The following is a 20026-nucleotide window of genomic DNA, read 5'->3' as shown; positions in this document are numbered from 1 at the left end:
CTTCTTTCCTTGTACATTGTTTTGTGCACATATTAAGCACCTGGATAGTTGAACATCAATTAGATTCCACAAATCTCTACAAACAAAATGTCTAGCAATAGCCATTAATGTATTCTTTTTACTTTTATGTCCAAATCTATGATAATGAGAAATGAACAATGGAGCCACTGCTCTCGGGAGACCATACTTACAGATGTCTCCCTCCTTGTTGGCCCACAGACCAAATTGGTCTTGGGACAACCCATTCCTTGACCAAAATTGAAAATCATCTGGCATTGCAAATGCTTGCAAATGGAAAAGGTCAGTATCCTCTATCAAGGAAGGTATTAAAAATGATGGCAGATGTGATGGACCAATGGGTTTAGAAGCGATTGATTATGTGGAACCTGATCTGCAAGTTTATTTCCTAAGGAAATTTTGTCAGAGCCTCCACTGATGGTGTCAGTAAGTGGGACTGTCTCTCAAGTGGTGATATCAGTGGAGATGGTAAAGTATATCTTTTCTTTCCTCTCAGCTGTGTCACTGCTGGTGACAGAACTGGTGTGCTTTTGAGTTGTGACATTTTGAGTGCGTGGCAGGTTTTATTGCTGTTGGATGGCAAAGGTTTCTGCTTTGGGAAAGCAGATATATGCTAGCATTTTGCTTGGATAAGCAAATGGGTGCTTGGAAAGCACAGGTTTTTACTTATTTGAGGAAAGTTTTCTTTGAGAAAATCGAACATTTTTCTTTTTTCATTTTTATTCTAACAAAATTTGTCCTCTGAATATCATTATATATCACCTGGTTATCAAACACATGTCTGTTTGCATGTTTGTTCTATGTGCTATATGTTTGTCTTGCATGATATATAGTACTTAAGTTGTCATAATATAATGATATATATATGGTGATAAAATTGTAGATGTGGTAAGATAAGTCTATAAAGTCTGTAACTACTAAGGTATATAGAGATAAGAGTATAGAATACATGAGTATTATTACAAGGTTGAGTTTGTCTTCTGTACATTATTTTGTTGCTTGTGTCTTTAAGGTTTTTTGCACTTTCCATTATCTACAGGTTAAACAAAAGCTGTAGAATGGGTAACTTAATTTCAAGATGGGGTAAGAAAGATGCTGAACTTGCTAAGACAAAGATTAAGTTTTTAACCACTTCAGCCCCGGAAGGATTTACCCCCTTCCTGACCAGAGCACTTTTTACAATTTGGCACTGCGTCGCTTTAACTGCTAATTGCGCGGTCATGCAATGCTGTAACCAAACGAAATTTGCGTCCTTTTCTTCCCACAAATAGAGCTTTCTTTTGATGGTATTTGATCACCTCTGCCGTTTTTATTTTTTGCGCTATACACGGAAAAAGACCGAAAATTTTGAAAACAAATGATATTTTCTACTTTTTGTTCTAAAAAAAAAATCCAATAAACTCAATTTTAGTCATACATTTAGGCCAAAATGTATTTGGCCACATGTCTTTGGTAAAAAAAATGTCAATAAGTGTATATTTATTGGTTTGCGCAAAAGTTATAGCGCCTACAAACTAGGGTACATTTTCTGGAATTTACACAGTCTTTAATTTATGACTGCCTATGTCATTTCTTGAGGTGCTAAAATGACAGGGCAGTACAAAACCCCCACAAATGACCCCATTTTGGAAAGTAGACACCCCAAGGAAATTGCTGAGAGGCATGTTGAGCCCATTGAATATTCATTTTTTTTGTCCCAAGTGATTGAATAATGAAAAAAAAAAAAAAAAAAAATTACAAAAAGTTGTCACTAAATGATATATTGCTCACACAGGCCATGGGCATATGTGGAATTGCACCCCAAAATACATTTAGCTGCTTCTCCTGAGTATGGGGATACCACATGTGTGGGACTTTTTGGGAGCCTAGCCGCATACGGGGCCCCGAAAACCAATCACTGCCTTCAGGATTTCTAAGGGCGTACATTTTTGATTTTACTCCTCACTACCTATCACAGTTTTGAAGGCCATAAAATGCCCAGATGGCACAAACCCCCCCCAAATGACCCCATTTTGGAAAGTAGACACCCCAAGCTATTTGCTGAGAGGCATGTTGAGTCCATGGAATATTTTATATTTTGACACAAGTTGCGGGAAAGTGACAATTTATTTTTTTTTTTGCACAAAGTTGTCACTAAATGATATATTGCTCACACAGGTCATGGGCATATGTGGAATTGCACCCCAAAATACATTCTGCTGCTTCTCTTGAGTACGGGGATACCACATGTGTGGGACTTTTTAGGAGTCTAGCCGCGTACGGGACCCTGAAAACCAATCACCGCCTTCAGGATTTCTAAGGGTGTACATTTTTGATTTCACTCTTCACTGCCTATCACAGTTTCGGAGGCCATGGAATGCCCAGGTGGCACAAACCCCCCCCAAATGACCCCATTTTGGAAAGTAGACACCCCAAGCTATTTGCTGAGAGGCATGGTGAGTATTTTGCAGCTCTCATTTGTTTTTGAAAATGAAGAAAGACAAAAAAAAAAATTTTTTTTTTCTTTTTTTAATTTTCAAAACTTTGTGACAAAAAGTGAGGTCTGCAAAATACTCACTATACCTCTCAGCAAATAGCTTGGGGTGTCTACTTTCCAAAATGGGGTCATTTGGGGGGGGTTTGTGCCACCTGGGCATTCCATGGCCTCCGAGACTGTGATAGGCAGTGAAGAGTGAAATCAAAAATTTACGCCCTTAGAAAGCCTGAAGGCGGTGCTTGGTTTTCGGGGTCCCATACGTGGCTAGGCTCCCAAAAAGTCTCACACGTGGTATCCCCGTACTCAGGAGAAGCAACAGAATGTATTTTGGGGTGTAATTTCACATATTCCCATTGCATGTTTGAGCAATATATCATTTAGTGACAACTTTGTGCAAAAAAAAAAAAAAAAATAATAATTTGTCTCTTTCCCGCAACTTGTGTCACAATATAAAATATTCCATGGACTCGACATGCCTCTCAGCAAATAGCTTGGGGTGTCTACTTTCCAAAATGGGGTCATTTGGGGGGGGTTTGAACTGTCCTGGCATTTTATGCACAACATTTAGAAGCTTATGTCACACATCATCCACTCTTCTAACCACTTGAAGACAAAGCCCTTTCTGACACTTTTTGATTACATGAAAAAATTATTTTTTTTTGCAAGAAAATTACTTTGAACCCCCACACATTATATATTTTTTTAAAGCAAATGCCCTACAGATTAAAATGGTGGGTGTTTAATTTTTTTTTTTCACACAGTATTTGCGCAGCAATTTTTCAAACGCATTTTTTGGGGAAAAAACACACTTTTTTACATTTTAATGCACTAAAACACACTATATTGCCCAAATGTTTGATGAAATAAAAAAGATGATCTTAGGCCGAGTACATGGATACCAAACATGACATGCTTTACAATTGCGCACAAACGTGCAGTGACAACAAAATAAATACATTTTTAAAAGCCTTTAAAAGCCTTTACAGGTTACCACTTTAGATTTACAGAGGAGGTCTACTGCTAAAATTACTGCCCTCGATCTGACCGTCGCGGTGATACCTCACATGCATGGTGCAATTGCTGTTTACATTTGATGCCAGACCGACGCTTGCGTTCGCCTTAGCGCGAGAGCAGGGGGGACAGGGGTGCTTTTTTTTTTTTTTTTTTTTTTTTTTTTCTTTATTATTTTTTTGCTTTTTTATCTTATTTTAAAACTGTTCCTTTCATTTTTTTTTTTTTTTTTTTAATCATTTTTATTGTTATCTCAGGGAATGTAAATATCCCCTATGATAGCAATAGGTAGTGACAGGTACTCTTTTTTGAAAAAATTGGGGTCTATTAGACCCTAGATTTCTCCTCTGCCCTCAAAGCATCTGACCACACCAAGATAGGTATGATAAAATGCTTTCCCAATTTCCCAGTGGCGCTATTTACATCTGGCGAAATCTAAGTCATAAAATGCTCGTAGCTTCCGGTTTCTTAGGCCATAGAGATGTTTGGAGCCACTCTGGTCTCTGATCAGCTCTATGGTCAGCTGGCTGAATCACCGGCTGCATTCTCAGGTTCCCTGTTGAGACAGGAGAGCCAGAGAAAAACACGGAAGACGGTGGGGGGGGGGGCATTCTCTCCCACTGCTTGTAAAAGCAGTCTAGAGGCTAATTAGCCGCTAGGATTGCATCTACATGAAAGCCGACCGCTGGCTGAAAAGAATGATACCAAGATGATACCTAAACCTGCAAGCATCATTCTGGTATAACCACTCAAAGTCGTGAATGCTGTACCTGAAGACAAAAAAATGGTTAACAATAAAGCACAGTAAACGGTAAAGTATAAATAATTACATACCTGAAAAACAAACATGATAAAACATAATAACAATAAAACATTGCAGAATAGAATACAGTAAAAAAGAGCAGAACAATAGAGAGAGAATAAAGAGAGAGAGAACAATAAAACGACAACTATTATTTTTTATTTTATATTTTTGTTTGTGTTTTTTTTTTTTTTTTTTTTTTTTTTTTTTTTTTTTTACACTTTTTTTGTAACTGTAACTTTTATAACTGTAACCGGTTCCAGGTTCAGGTCTCTCAAAATGCGATGGCATCTTGGGAGACCCTGTGAAAGTGTGCCTAGTCTGTGGAATGCTGTACCCTACGCTAATACTCAGCTAGTGAATGGCAGCATTCAAAACATTCACCAATGCAAAGACCAGGATTGTCAGGACAGGAGGGACAATAATAGCGGGTGTCACGCCTATATCCGCGCTTGCTGCAGACACAACATCTTTTTTGGGGGGGTTCGTTGGGTAGGGGTACTCGGGAGGACATAAAAATGCCTCTCATGCAGCCGACTGCATTTGGTTGGGGATGTGAATGGGGGAAGTACGGGCGCTGCAGAAGTGGTGGGTTCCCAATTAGGATTGGCGAATGCACCAGGAAGGGCACTATGGGCATGACGGGCCTGTGTTTGTCTTCTTGGTGGCAGCGGGACACTATTTGTGCTTGCCACCTCACCAGCTTGAACTGCACTTATGGGACTCGCCACGTCACCAAGTGTTACTGCAGTGCTGGTTTGACTACGACCGGGGTGTACTAGGCCGCTGGTGCTTGCCAGTTCACCAAAACGCTACAAAAAAAACTGTAAACGATCGCAGGGATCAGGCCTGACTCTGCGAACGCTGCAGTTATGCATTTAGTGTTTTGTAAGTGACAGTGATCGATCGATACTGCACTTGGGTGGGCTGGGCTGGGCCGGGCGGAGGGGTAAAACGCAGTTGCTAGCAGGTATCTGGGTTGATCCCGCTAACACTGCGTTTTTGGGAACCCTAAACTGCTGGGGACGCTAGTATAGATCTGATCGGATCAGATATTGATGCGTTCAGATACTATACCACTAAGAGAGGTGTACGGTGCGTGCGTGGGTGTTAGCGCTACTGGCACTAACCTGACGCTGCCTGGGGCTGGTGCTTGCCAGTTCACCAAAACGCTACAAAAAAAACTGTTAGCGATCGCAGGGATCAGGCCTGACTCTGCGAACGCTGCAGTTATGCGTTTAGTGTTTTGTAAGTGACAGTGATCGATCGATACTGCACTTGGGTGGGCTGGGCCGAGCTGGGCGGAGGGGCAAAACGCAGGTGCTAGCAGGTATCTGGGCTGATCCCGCTAACACTGTGTTTTTGGGAACCCTAAACTGCTGGGGACGCTAGTATAGATCTGATCGGATCAGATATTGATCTGTACAGATACTATACCACTAAGGGAGGCGTATGCTGCGTGCGTGGGTGTTAGCGGTACTGGCGCTTATCTGACGCTGCCTGGGGCGACGCATATCACCGCCGGGCGATCAGGGGGCTAAATCTTTATTCGGTAATAAACGGCGGGTGCCCTGACATTATAAAAAATAAACAAACTAACCAGCGTCACCCGTAACGGTTATACAGTGATCAGTGGTGAAAGGGTTAACTAGGGGGCAATCAAGGGGTTAAAACATTTATTAGATAGTATATGGGGGTCCCTGTCGCTATAAAACTCTGACGGCGAACCTAAATATTTACGTCCCTAACTAGCATCACCAGCGACACTAATACAGCGATCAGAAAAATGATCGCTTAGCGACACTGGTGACAGGGGGTGATCAAGGGGTTAAAACTTTATTAGGGGGGGTTAGGGGGGTACCCTAGACCTACAGGGGGCCTAACACTCACTGCCCTGACACTGTAACTGTCACAAACTGACACCAATACAGTAATCAGAAAAAAAAAAAAAAAAAAAAAAAAAACCTGCTTGGTGTCAGTTTGTGACAGGGGGGGGGGTGATTGGGGGGGGATCGGGGGGCGATCGGGGGGGGGATCGGGGTGTTTAGTGTGCCTGGCATGTTCTACTGTGTGTGTGTGTGTTGTGCACTTACATTACAGTCTTCTCTCCTCGGCCCGGAACGGAAAATACCGAGCCGAGGAGAGATGACATCATTTCCTCTGCCTCTGTGTACAATACAGAGGCAGGGAAATGATCCCATTGGCTGAGAGCGATCGCGAGGGGGGGGCCACGAATGGATGGCCTCCCCCTCACCTCCGATCGCCGGGGGAGATTTGCCGACCGCCGCAGGCACCGGGGGGGGTCCGATCGGACCCCCCACCCGCGGGCAGGCAAGGACGTACATACACGTCCTTTTGCCTGCCCGTGCCGCTCTGTCGACGTATATAGTCGTGCGGCGGTCGGCAAGTGGTTAAGACTCAAAATGAAATACCAAAGTCAGCAGGTAAGAGGTCGAGTGGAGTAATGTTTCCTAAAGCCTTAGAAAATGAAACTGCTAAAGAATTTGTAGAGAGATATGCAAGGGCTTTTTATGTGGAACATTTTCTGACCAATTTATTAGAATGGTCACAGACTAAACTTGGTTTTGAACCATTCCCTAGAACAGGATCATTTTCACCTTTTCATATGATCAGAGGATTGTGTTTGAATGACAAAGAAGCATTTCCTTACTATTCATGAGATCCTGACCGGGACATGAAATATATGGGCAAGTGTCCCAAGACATGGATAAAATTAGCTCCATATTATAAACCATCAGTAAATGATGGGAACAATAAAAGTTTAATGGCAATGACAGATGAGTATGAAGAGGTTCCAATTACTCATCTAAGAAAGCAAGCTAAAACAAAGAGGGCTATGGCATACAGAGGGTGCAAATAAAAGAAAATTAACACAAATGTTGGGAATGGATGATTTCCAGCAAAGCAAAGATGGGTTTTATGGAGAATATTCAAATGATGAATTAAGAAAAATGGGAAAACACAAAAAGTTAAAATTAGGATCTAGTCTTAATAGAAAACAATTGATTACTCAATTGTGGCAAGACGATGGTTTACAGGAATTAGGGACTATGCCATTCATGGGAACATGTGATTGCCGTGATTGTATATTTCCTAGACCTCCAACAGCTCCACCTCCTTACATGCCACTATATCCCAGCTTAGCTGGAACTGATGATGATGATGATAGTGTTTGTCTGTATGTAGCTTCATTACAGAGGGCACAAATGCAGGCTAGAGATTTAGTGAGTAGTAGTGATGATGATGAGGATGATGAGGCATCTGGTGCATCAACTTCCTCTCCATTAAGACCCCCTTCAAGTGCACAAGTATCAGCTAGTGTGTCTGCACCACCTGAGGTGGCTATAGCTGATTCTGTCTCTACAACTGAGGCAATCATGGAAGCTTCAACTTCATCTCAGTTAAAAGGAGATGTGGAAGAAGTGAAAGTATTAACCAGAGCACAAAAAGAAAGGTTAAATCAAGAAGAAATAAGGAAACAGGAACAGCAGAATGCTGATACTTCTCCTATTGTACAGGCCCCATTCATGACTGTAGGCGAACAAGTTATCATTAAACCTCTAGATCCTCAAACCCTGAATAGTATCCTATCTGGGTGTCCACCCCCTCAGAAAAACTTTAATGAATGCCTTTCGTCCTGAGATTGCACGAACAATTAAACAAATGATTGACAGTTGGCATACATTAGCCCCTAAAAAATTGGAAGATAGCATCATGTTAAAAGATTCTGCAGGATGTTTTGATTATGGTAAATCAATTATTCAAGCATACCAACAAAGAGTGAATAGGGATAGTCAAGATAGAGTAAGGGGAAAGTTTCCTCTAAGAGGAGGTATTGGTGAGCAGAAAAGGAATAGGTGTTTTGAATGTGGATTGAATGGCCATTCGAAGAAGGAATGCCCTAATAAACCAAAGAAATACTATAATAATCCCCAACAGAACATGAGGCAAACATTCCCAAGAGCAGTGCGCTATCCCATTGATTGGCAGAACAAAAGAAATACCCAATAGGACAGCCTAGAAGTAAACTCCCTCACCACAGAATTTACTCAACTTTCCCCTTCATGGACAGAACTGCCTCTTTGTTCCTTTATAATTCAGGGAAAACAAACTGATCTCTTGATAGATTCAGGAGCAAGTAAAAGTTCTTTAAGTACACATTCATATGAAGGGCCATGGGAAAATGGTGAGACTTCAATAGGCATTACTGGAGTTTTAACACAGTGTGGGTGCACCCCACCTTTGACTGTGACTACATTGGATGGAACACTGTTGGGAAAATTTTCTTTTATGATAATACCAGAGTGTCCTGTTAATTTGTTGGGTAGAGATTTGCTTGGCATTTTTCAGATTAACATTCAATTTTCACCACAAGGGGGAGTTGATGTTACTTCACCTACGGTATGTATTGTTCCTCCAGCTGTTCCACCAGATCATATGATGGCTCATTTGTTTCAAAACTTTGAGATTGACTTAATGGAAGTACCTACATATTTTTGGACTGAACACTCTACTGATGTAGGATTCATAGATTGTACACCTTACAAAGCAACACTCAAACCTAACACATCTCCAATCTATGTAAAACAGTATCCTCTCAGTAAAGAGAAGGAAGAAGGAATTGAACCTGTCATACAACATTTACTTCAAAATGGGGTTGTTAAACTCACTGTGTCACCTTACAACACACCCATAAATCCAATACCCAAACCTAAGGGAGGTTATAGGTTTACACAAAATCTCAGAGCAATCAACAACCTGATACAGCCCATTGCACCAGTGGTACCTGATGTTAACTCATTGTTGACATCTATACCATCAGATGCTGAATATTTCAGTTACTGACCTGAGTAACGCTTATTTTTCAATTCCAATTGATGAGGAGACACAGCCACTGTTAGCTTTTTGTTTTAGGAAAATTCAAATGACATGGGTCCGGCTTCCACAAGGCTTTGTGGACTCACCTGCAGTATACTCTCGAGTAGCTCAAGAGACCCTGCGGTCATGGACTCCTAGTTGCAGCTCCACCCTCCTACAGTATGTAGATGACCTCCTTCTAATCAATACAGACAAGGAAGGGTGCCAGACTGACTCTATTTCACTGATGAAACACCTTGCACAGGGCCTCAAAAAAGCAAACTTCAATAGTGTCAAAAGACTGTGAAATACTTGGGATTCCTCCTCCCCCATGGACAAAGAAAACTCTCTCCAGACAGGGTAAAAGCCATCACTACCTTGTCTAAACCATCTACAAAAACTGAAATGATGACTTTTCTGGGCATGATTACCTATTGCAGGCAATGGATACCAGACTGTTCTCATTTTGATTCTATTCTCTGAGCAGCCACAACCAAGGACCAACCAGTCAAGTTGCAATGGACTGATGATATGCACAAATCTTATAAGATTCTAAGAACTCTTCTTGTTGCATCACCAAGTCTTGGCATCCCTAATTACAACCAGTCCTTTCATTTGTATTGTAGAGAGGGGGGGGGGGGGGTGATGGCGGCAGTCTTGGCCCAGGAGCATGGTAGCTCTATGAGACCAACTGCTTTTCTTTCAAAAATGTTGCCAATACATGTACAAGGTATGCCAGCATGTTTGAGAGCAGTGGCTGCATGTGCAATTGCAGTAGAAAGCGCACAAACTTTGACCCTTTCCCATCACACTGTTCTCCATACTACACATCAAGTAGTACATGTTTTAAGAAACAATACCACACAACACATGACTGCTCAGCACAGTTCTGGATATGAAGTAATTCTTACTTCCTCAGCAAATTTGGAAATCAAATATTCTCCCCCAAACTCAGGTCCAATTGCCTTCTTACATGCTATGATTACACATTCTGAAGATAACACTCTTGAGGAACATGACTGCATGGACATAATACAACAAGACACTACACCAAGACCTGACTTGTTAGAAACTCCTATTTTAGGAACAGAGGATGTTTTTGTAGATGGTTCATCCACACGACCAAATGACAGGACTTTTCACACAGGATATGCGATAGTTCAGTTGCCTGACAAGATAATTGAAGCTAATTCTATTCCATATCCTTCTGCACAAGCAGCTGAATTAGTAGCCTTTACAAGAGCTTGTCAACTATATAGAGGGAAAGAGGTGAACATTTACACTGACTCTAAATATGCATTTGGTGCTGTCCATGACTTCGCAAAAATCTGGCAAAAGAGAGGTTTTTTAACAGCAGATGGGAAAGGTATTTCTCATTCAGACCTCATACAAGATCTTCTTTCAGCAATCATGCTCCCAGCAAAAATTGCTGTCATTAAATGTAAAGGTCATAGTGGAGGCGTGGATTCAAGTCCCACTTCTGACACCATCTGTTAGGGCTTACCCCTGCCCGTGTGCTTTGAGTTCCTGTGTGGACTTCATTCTCCTTCTGTCAAGTTAAGTATGTTAGTAGGATCACCAGGCTATCAAACCCTTCAAATGCATTCGAGAGCAAAACACCACAGGAGACAGGTTTATGATGCTTTAACTCAAAGTATATTTTAACCATTCATGGTATATATAGTATGCTTACAAGGCAAAGTATAAGAGGTGTAGTACAAGGCGGTGTATTTAGAACCAATCACAAGAATCAACATCAAATGGTACGAGACTAATTACTGATTAATTACACATAGCTTCTGCTGGTCGTTTTGATCTCTTATCTACTATTTACTTTGTTAGAGCATGTCATGTCAAACTGTTCAGGGACTTCACAAGAACTATTTAGTAGGCTACACGATCTACCTTGTCAGCAATTTCTATCTTAACTCTTATTTCTACTGCTAAATGATTCTACATTTAAAGATCCAGCTGCAGACCAAAATGGAGACTGTATAGTCAATCATATCCTTACACTTTCCACAAACTACAAAACATATGGCCATTATTTCTGTTATTCATGAGTGTACTTTTATTACCCTTATTAATTGAGCTCATATTACTTAATTAATTATCACCACGTGGATTTTAATTAAAGGACGTCCATTCAAAGTTGTCATTAACCATGGTTGAAATAATTCACAAGAACATTATATGGTGTTCATCACATTTGTTCACAAACATTATACATCACCAAACTCATATTGATGTTTCTATTGCAACCTCTTGTTCAATACCATACAGATCTACGAAACTTCTAGGAATAGATCTGGTTCCTTCTGTATTAACGAAAAAAACATTAGTGTTGTATCCTAGAACATGACACTATTACATTTACCAATAAAAGTATAATAATCATGACTGCTATTCGGGATTTCAAAGGGTATTAACATCAATCAGCCATTTACTTTCTTTGTTTCAAATAATCCTAGATTTACATAACAAAAACTAACAATTTCAACTAGGATGTTATTTTTTCAACATAATTAAGCATTTCTTAGATGTTCAGCACTGTCCTGCTTTTCACAGACACAAGCTTTTTTAAGGGGGGGTTAAGGGGAAATCTCCCTCTCTTAAGGGATCGTCTCCATCCAAGCAGGCTCTTACAAATACAGTCTACAGCTGCAGCTCTTCCTTTCACAACATGCTGGACTATTGTCCACTGTCCGGGGGGGAGAGGGGGATGCTGCAAGCTGCAGCCATTCCTGCTAATTACTGATCTTTTCAGTTAAACATACAAAAGACTCACTTTTCTCAAAACTTTTGCCTTAGTTTCATTACTTAACTATTCTAATGTTAAACATACTTAAACATCAGTAGCCAAATGCATTTTTACATATCATCCATACAAGCAACTTTTCCTCACCAATAGATAGCTAAACAACCAACAAAAGAGCTCAACATTTAAACTCAACACATATATTACTGCATTAATCACAATCTAAGCATCAACACAGGTCATATTTTTCCTTTTCCTACCTGTTTTCTGCGCATCATTTTCAAACCTCAAAGAACAATTATTTGAGCACCAGCGAAAGGGCCACTCGTCCACCTAACGCGGTCATTAGCTCATGTGTTCTATATCTCAAAAAATCTAAAGCTTGCCGGGGGTTCGCTAAGCACACAATGAGTGGAAACATTCGACCATCTACCCCCTTTGCTATATTTATCCAATGTAAATCAAACATATCTGCCACTAACTGCCACCAAAGCAAAGCTAGCAACAAACCTCCCATCTCAGTCCACACTAATAATACAGTTTCCCAATAGTCAAAAAACATTACAATTCACAACAGTATTACTAGGATTAATCACTGCACTTCAAACCAGCACTGAAAGGGTTAAATATCCTGCTCACAGCGCCATTATGTAACAAGGGGTTAAATTCTGTGTTACATTTATTCATGGGTTCATTCATATATTTACCCTTTCAGATATGTGGTCAGTAAATGCAAAGGATTAAAACACACAACACAAAGAATGTAATAAAAAGTTTTACTTAGCTTTGATTAAAGATGTATTACAGATGATACGATACAGGATAAATACAGCATGTTCAATTCCAGGGGACCCCATAACTACTGAAAGTTCTGGAAGGCGATGGTCTGTTCAAAGTCTAGGCACATTCATGTCCTTAGAAGAAATCCACTGGCCTTCTCTATTGTCTGACCTTTTAAAGGCTAGATGGAAGGTGTGAAAAAGCTGGTTTTATCTGGTACTAACAAAAGACTAGCCCGAGACAATGTGACCATCTGTGAGTGACCATCTGTGAGATATAAGTAATCACCTTAAAACTATTACTAAGTTTCTTGTAATTCAATAACTAAAGTTTTATATATGAATATAGACCCATACTACACTGGGGAGTGTCTATAGTATGCCTGTAAAGGGGCGCATGTTTCCCGTGTTTAGAACAGTCTGACAGCAAAATGACATTTCAAAGGAAAAAAAGTCATTTAAAACTACTCGCGGCTATTAATGAATTGCCGGTCTGACAATACACATAAAAGTTGCATTGATCCATGTCCCCTGGGGCAGGACCCAGATCCCCAAACACTTTTTATGAAAATACAGTAGCTTGCATATAAGCCTTTAAAATTAGCACTTTTGATTTCTCCCATAGACTTTTAAAGGATGTTCAGCGGCTTTCGAATTTGCCGCGAACACCCCAAATTGTTCGCTGTTCAGCGAACTGGCGAACAGCCGATGCTCGAGTCGAACATGAGTTCGACTCAACTCGAAGCTCATCCCTATTCAGAACACAATCTTAATCGGATCACTTCTGTATATTTATATATGGTCAGAATATGGAGAACGTTACTCTGACATGTTACATGTAACATAGGATTCATTATATTCTGCTTGGACATAATTGTAATGTGTAGCTTGGTGTATGTGAAAGGTCGGCTTCAATCATACATGACTCAGAGCCATCATCTTATAATCCTCTCTATAGGTGAGGGTCTGCCGGATCAGATTCTGCTGGATGAACTCGGACATTCCCTGCCTCCGGAGCTGAAAGGTAAATAAAACCTGTAGTGTATCTATCACAGGAATCACTTTGTGTAAGGTGCGGAGATGGTGTTGGAATAATTACACTTCTTTTGTACCATCTACTCCACTGAGGACTTCTAGATCTGAATCTTTAGAAATTATAATGATGATCTATGTACACCGATTATACTGGATCTGGGGTCTGTCTTCTGTTACCAGGTTCATAGTTCTTGAACACTAAATTGTATTCCATTTTATTCCATGGCCAGAAGCTCATTGCAGGAAATGGATCTATAAAACATGTTCTCACCAATGGACTACTGTATTTCCCTTTAAAAACTGTAGCCTGCCAACTTCATATGTCAAAATGCTTCTATCTGTGTGAGGTATTGTGACATCATAACCCAACAGATGTGTTTGTGAATAATATTATATGATCACCATGTCAGAGATTTCATAGTGTTCCTGAATGATAGAGGAGATTTGGATGTCACTTAATAATCAGAAACATACAAAGATGTATATATTCCTAGTTCTCATCTGTAATATCACTTAAAGTGGTTCTAAAGGCTGAAGATTTTGTTTACCTTCTTGCATTCTATGAAGATAAAGGAAGATGTCTTATGTTCATTGACACACAGCCTCTTCTTTATCCATGACTAAACAGGGTTTTATAGCAACACCTACAGGAGTAGAACACTAGGAAGAAAAAAACGTTGGCACCTCCTGTAATGATGTGTATACTTTATGTTATAATTTAAGTTCAGTTGTTATGCCTAGTTCCTTATGCATGTTAGGAAACATTTAACAGTTTTGATCATGTGATCTGGGGTGGGGAGCTGTGGAGAGTTCTGTAAGATGGATGCTGCTGAATAAACACCAGGCTCATGTTAAAGCTCTTGCTGTCTGACTATTCTTGGTGTTAAATCATCACATGGTACCAGAAGTGGGGTGAGAAGAATCATGGCAGCAAACAGCAACACAAAGAACATTCCATCCCTGGATTTGGAATCTGGGAATGTATCTGAAAACTGGTCACAATGGAGGGAGCTGATAGAGCTTGTGTTTGCAGGACCAGATGCAGACAAATGGTCTGATCAGCAGAAAGCAGCTCACTTTCTGATATGTGTAAGACAAAAAGGACGTGATGTGTGCCGAGCCTGGCAAGCAAGTTGGAGATCACAGCAGAGGACAAAAAGAAAACAGAGGTACTGTTTGCAAAGTTTGAGGCGTACTGCAACCCAAGGAGAAACTCCACAGTGCAAAGGAAACAGTTTTATGAGAGGAAGCAGTGTGGAAGTGAGTCTGTGGATGAATGGGTAACACAGCTGCGCTTGCTTGCCAAAGACTGTGCTTTCTATGATGCTGGAGATATGATAAAAGACCGCATTCTGATGGGCAGTAAGTTTAAGGAAGTTCAGGAAAAGCTGCTGCAGGAAGAAGACTTAAATCTTGAGAAAGTCATAAGAATTGCCAGAGCATATGAAATGTCAAGAAAGGACATGCAGGTTTGGAAGGAACACAGCTCCAGATTAAATGCTATAGAAAATCACAGCAGCAGATATGGGCAAGAAAGAACACACAAAGGAATAAAGAACACCTATGGCACTGCGACAAGTAACACACAAGAAGTGTGTGGATATTATGGAAACATGCACCATAAAAATAGTGTCTGTCCGACAAGGGGGCAGATATGCAATACATGCAAGAAAAGAGGACATTTTGCCAGGGTGTGTAAACTGTCTTCACAAACCGGAAATGCCATAGAGGGCAATGATGACAATGCAGGGTCAGACTCAGACTGCACCCCAATATATCTTGCAGCAGTACAAAAAATACATCAGTCTGTAGATGAAGCAACTGTAACTTTACAGATAGGGGCTAACAAAACTCCACATTCAAAATAGATACAGGAGCACAAGTAAATTGTGTGCCAAGCCACATATACCTGGAACACCTCAGTAATGAATCCCCCTTAGAGACTCAGGACCTACCGAAACTAATGGGATATGGTGGTGAAAAGCTGAAAGTAATGGGTCGCTGTCATGCAAAATGTTCATACAAGGGATCTGAAAAGGTTTTACAATTGTTTGTGATAGAAACACAAGCCCCAGCTGTGCTAGGTCTCAGAACAAGTAAAGAGATTGGACTTGTGAAGATCATAATGACTGTGGATGGTTAGCACAGATGTCTGACAGAGGCTGACATTAAACGTGAGTACTGTGATCTATTCAAGGGCATGAGGTGCCTCCCAGGTGTAAGCCGCATACATATAAAAGAGGGTGCACAGCCTGTCATTCATGCCCCAAGGATAATACCTTTAACTCTTGTGAATAAAGTCAGACAAGAACTCACTAGGATGGAGAAGCTGGGAGTAGTAAAAAAGGTCACAGAACCATCGGAATGGCTCAGTTCTATGGTTGTGGTGGAGAAGAAGAACACAGGTGCAATTCGTATATGCATTGACCCACGTGATTTGAATAAAGTCATAATGAGAGAACACTACAAACTCCCCACCATAGAGGATATAGTGCACAAGCTAGTAGGAGCAACAGTATTTAGTGTAATAGACGCCCATTCGGGTTACTGGCAATTGCGTCTTGATGAAGCCAACAGTTACTTTTAACTCCCCTTTGGGTTGATGGCGCTTTACAAGGGTACCTTTTGGCAAAGCATCTGCACAGGAAATATTTCAAAAGAAATCACACAAATTGATCGCTGGTCTACAGGGTGTTGAAATAATAGTTGATGATTTGCTGGTCTATGGAAAGGATCAAATGGAACATGAGAAAAACCTTACTGCTTTGCTCAATCCGTGTCGTGAGAAGAATCCTACACTCAATCCAAACAAAATGCAAATTGGGGTAGAAGTTACATATTTTGGACACCTACTAACCAAAGAGGGCTTGAAGCCTGATACAAAGAAGATTACAGCCGTTCTTAACATGAAGGCCCCAACCTCCAGAAAGGAGCTGGAGACATCACTAGGTATTTTCAACTATCTATCCAAATTCTCTCAGGGCCTTGCTCAACAGATAGCACCACTACATACACTGCTACAAAAGGATGCTGTTTGGTGTTGGGATGCAAACATGGAAAAGACTTTCCACAAAGTGCAAAAACTGATCACTAAACATCCAGGGCCAATGCTGAAATATTTTGATGTAAACTGTGACACTGTACTTCAAGTGGATGCATCCCTGTTTGGGTTAGGTGCTGTACTGACTCAACAAGGACATCCTGTGGCATATGCTTCATGAGCATTGACCACAGCGCAAGCCAATTATGCCCAAATTGAGAAAGAGATGCTGGCTATTGTGAATGGATGTGAGAAATTTCACCAGTACATATATGGTTGCCCGGTAGTTGTGGACACAGACCACAAGCCATTGCAATACATCCTACAGAAATCACTGGCTTCTACACCTCCACGTCTGCAGCGGATGGTTATGAAATTACAGCAGTATAATCTCACAGTAAAGTATAAGCCTGGAAAGGAAATTCCCAGGGCAGATACACTGTCTAGGGTGTTTCTAGAAGGACGTGAAACACGGGATGAACCTGAGTTGGAAGAACAGGTACATAAAGTACTAGCGAACATTCAAATATTGGATGTATGGCTGGAGAAGATAAGACAAGACACCAAACAGGATAAAGTCCTAGAAAAACTAACTTGTGTCATGTGCAATGGCTGGCCAGAAAAAGGAAAGAAGCTGTGTCCTGAACTACAGGGATTCTGGCCTATGAAAGATGAGCTATACATTCATTTGGATATCATATTTATGGGTGAGCATATTCTCATTCCTAAGTTACAGCATTCAGAAGTACTGAAACAAATCCACCAGGGGCATTTGGGCATCGCTCTGTGTAAGCGCAGAGCGTGGGAGTTGGTCTACTGGCCTAATTTGGACTTTGACATTGAGACACTTGTGAAGAAGTGTGAAACCTGCCAGACATTTCAAAAACACAATGCAAAGGAACCTCTTACACTGTGTAATGCTCCTTCATGAGCATGGCAGAGACTGGCTACAGATATTTTTCATTTTGAGGACAACCATTACCTGATAGTGGTAGATTACTACAGCAATTACTTTGAGCTAGTGCAGCTGAGAAATTAAAAAACATCAACAGTCATATGGGCTTTCAAAACAATTCTTTCAAGACATGGAGTGTGTGAAGAACTTGTGTCTGATAATGGGCCACAATTCTCATGTTCTGAGTTCCAGTGCTTCCTGTGTGAATGGGGAACCCACACAAACCCACAAGCCCCTATCACCCACAGGCCAATGGTCTAGCAGAGAAGTATGTTGGCATAGCCAAATCCATTATACTGAAAGCGCAATCATCATGGCAGGATGTGTACCTAGGACTGTTAAACTATCATGCAACACCTATTGAAGGTTTATGCTCACCTGCACAGCTGTTAATGGGTAGAACACTGAGGACCACAGTGCCTATTGCACCACAGAAATTGCTGCCTCAGTCTATTCCACAGGATTGAGTAACAGCTCAGAGGATCATAAACATGAAAAGGCAAAAACTGTATTTTGATAAATCTACAAAATCCCTTCGTCCACTCTCTGCTGGGCAAGCTGTGCGACACAGAGTCACTGGGAATAAATGGGAACCTGCTCGAATTGTCAAAGAAGCCAATTCACCAAAATCATATATAATCGAGACCAAGTGTGGACAGAAACTGAGACGAAACAGGCATCATCTTTGTCCAGACACTGCTGCGGATACATCATTAGAAGAACCGGGTGACAATGGAGATAAAGAACAAGCCCATAGTGGCATAGAAGTCCTAAACACGGATATTGAGTCTACTGAGGATACCGAGGACAGCATAAACCTATCAGCATGTGATAATCCTGGGAGTGACACTCAACTGGACACCAATCCTACAGATGATGAGCCAGCGATTACTTTCTCTCGCTATGGTCGAGCTATTAAACCAAAGATATGGAGGGAATTTGTCTCATATTAAATGCTTCATACTTGAGGGAAGATGTAATGATCTGTATGCTTTATGTTATAATTCAAGTTCAATTGTTATGCTAGTTCCTTATGCATGTTAGGAAACCGTTAATAGTTTTGGTCATGTGATCTGGGGGCAGGGAACTGTGGAGAGTTCTGTAAGATGGATGCTGTTGAATAAATACCAGGCTCATGTTAAAGCTCTTGCTGTCTGCCTATTATTGGTGTTAAATCAGCACACCTCCTATGGACTGTCTTCCCTGAACTTAAAACCCCTTCTCTACTATAGGCCTCCGGTCATTGTGCCGAGTGCCAGCAGTATGGTGTATTGTTTTATGCTGGGACATGTGGTCTTATAGCTTTCTTATTTTTTTCCTTTTCTTTTCCTGGTATTTTGTCATGTAGAGATCGTCTATCAACAGTCATGTCACCCCAGTTTGACCAGCGACAGCACGCCGACTGCTAGCTCTGCTCTCAGTCGACAATGACTATGTTGCATTTCCTTTTGGCCACTAGGGGCATGCCCGCAGCGTGTGCCCAGAGCCGATACGAGTGCCAGGTGGGTGCGATAAACACCAGGCACCCGTGATTGCTCGTGACAGAGCGAGAACCGGGATCTGTGTGTGTAAACACACAAATCCCAGTTCTTTCAGGGGAGTAGAGACAGATCATGTGTTCATACCAAGTAGACAGTCCCATCCCCCTACAGTTAGAACACAGTGAGGGAGCACAGTTAACCCCTTGATCACCCCCTAGTGTTAACCCCTTCCCTGCCAGTGACATCTATACAGTAATCAGTGAGTTTTTATAGCACTGATCGCTGTATAATTGTCAATGGTCCCAAAAATGTGTCAAAAGTGTCCAATTTGTCCGCGCAATATCACAGTCCCGATAAAAATCGCATATCGCCACCATTACTAGTAAAAAATAATAATAATAATAATGCCATAAATCTATCCCCTATTTTGTAGATGCTATAACTTTTGCGCAAACCAGTCATAATACTCTTATTGCAATTTTTTTACCAAAAAATATGTAGAAGAATACATATTCGCCTAAAGTGAGGAAAAAATTTGTTTTTTTGAAAAAAAATGTGGGATATTTATTATAGCAAAAAGTAAAAGATATTGTGTTATTTTCAAAATTGTCGCTCTTTTGTTTAAAGCTCAAAAAATAAAAAAACGCAGAGATGATCAAATACCATCAAAAGAAAACTCTATTTGTGAGAAAAAAAGGACGTCAATTTTGTTTGGGTACAGCTTTGCATGACCGCGCAATTGTCAGTTAAAGTGACGCAGTGCCGTATCTCAAAAAATGGCCTGGTCATTGAG

At 40.9% G+C, this 20026-nt stretch overlaps 1 protein-coding gene across 1 annotated transcript in view; it reads left to right on the top strand.

Annotated features, from left to right (window-relative positions):
• The window catches only part of LOC141117742 (NACHT, LRR and PYD domains-containing protein 3-like), a 263391-nt gene that overhangs the window by 225777 nt on the left and 17588 nt on the right, over window positions 1-20026 (top strand). Inside the window, exon 5 of the mRNA XM_073610755.1 lies at window positions 13681-13746. Coding sequence (XP_073466856.1) covers window positions 13681-13746 — 66 coding nt within the window. The remainder of the gene's footprint in view (window positions 1-13680; window positions 13747-20026) is intronic.

Source organism: Aquarana catesbeiana, linkage group LG13, assembly GCF_042186555.1.
Source record: "Aquarana catesbeiana isolate 2022-GZ linkage group LG13, ASM4218655v1, whole genome shotgun sequence".
Lineage (NCBI taxonomy): Eukaryota > Metazoa > Chordata > Amphibia > Anura > Ranidae > Aquarana > Aquarana catesbeiana.
Note: the sequence above shows the minus strand (reverse complement) of the source record. Positions and strands in the feature narration are given on the sequence as shown.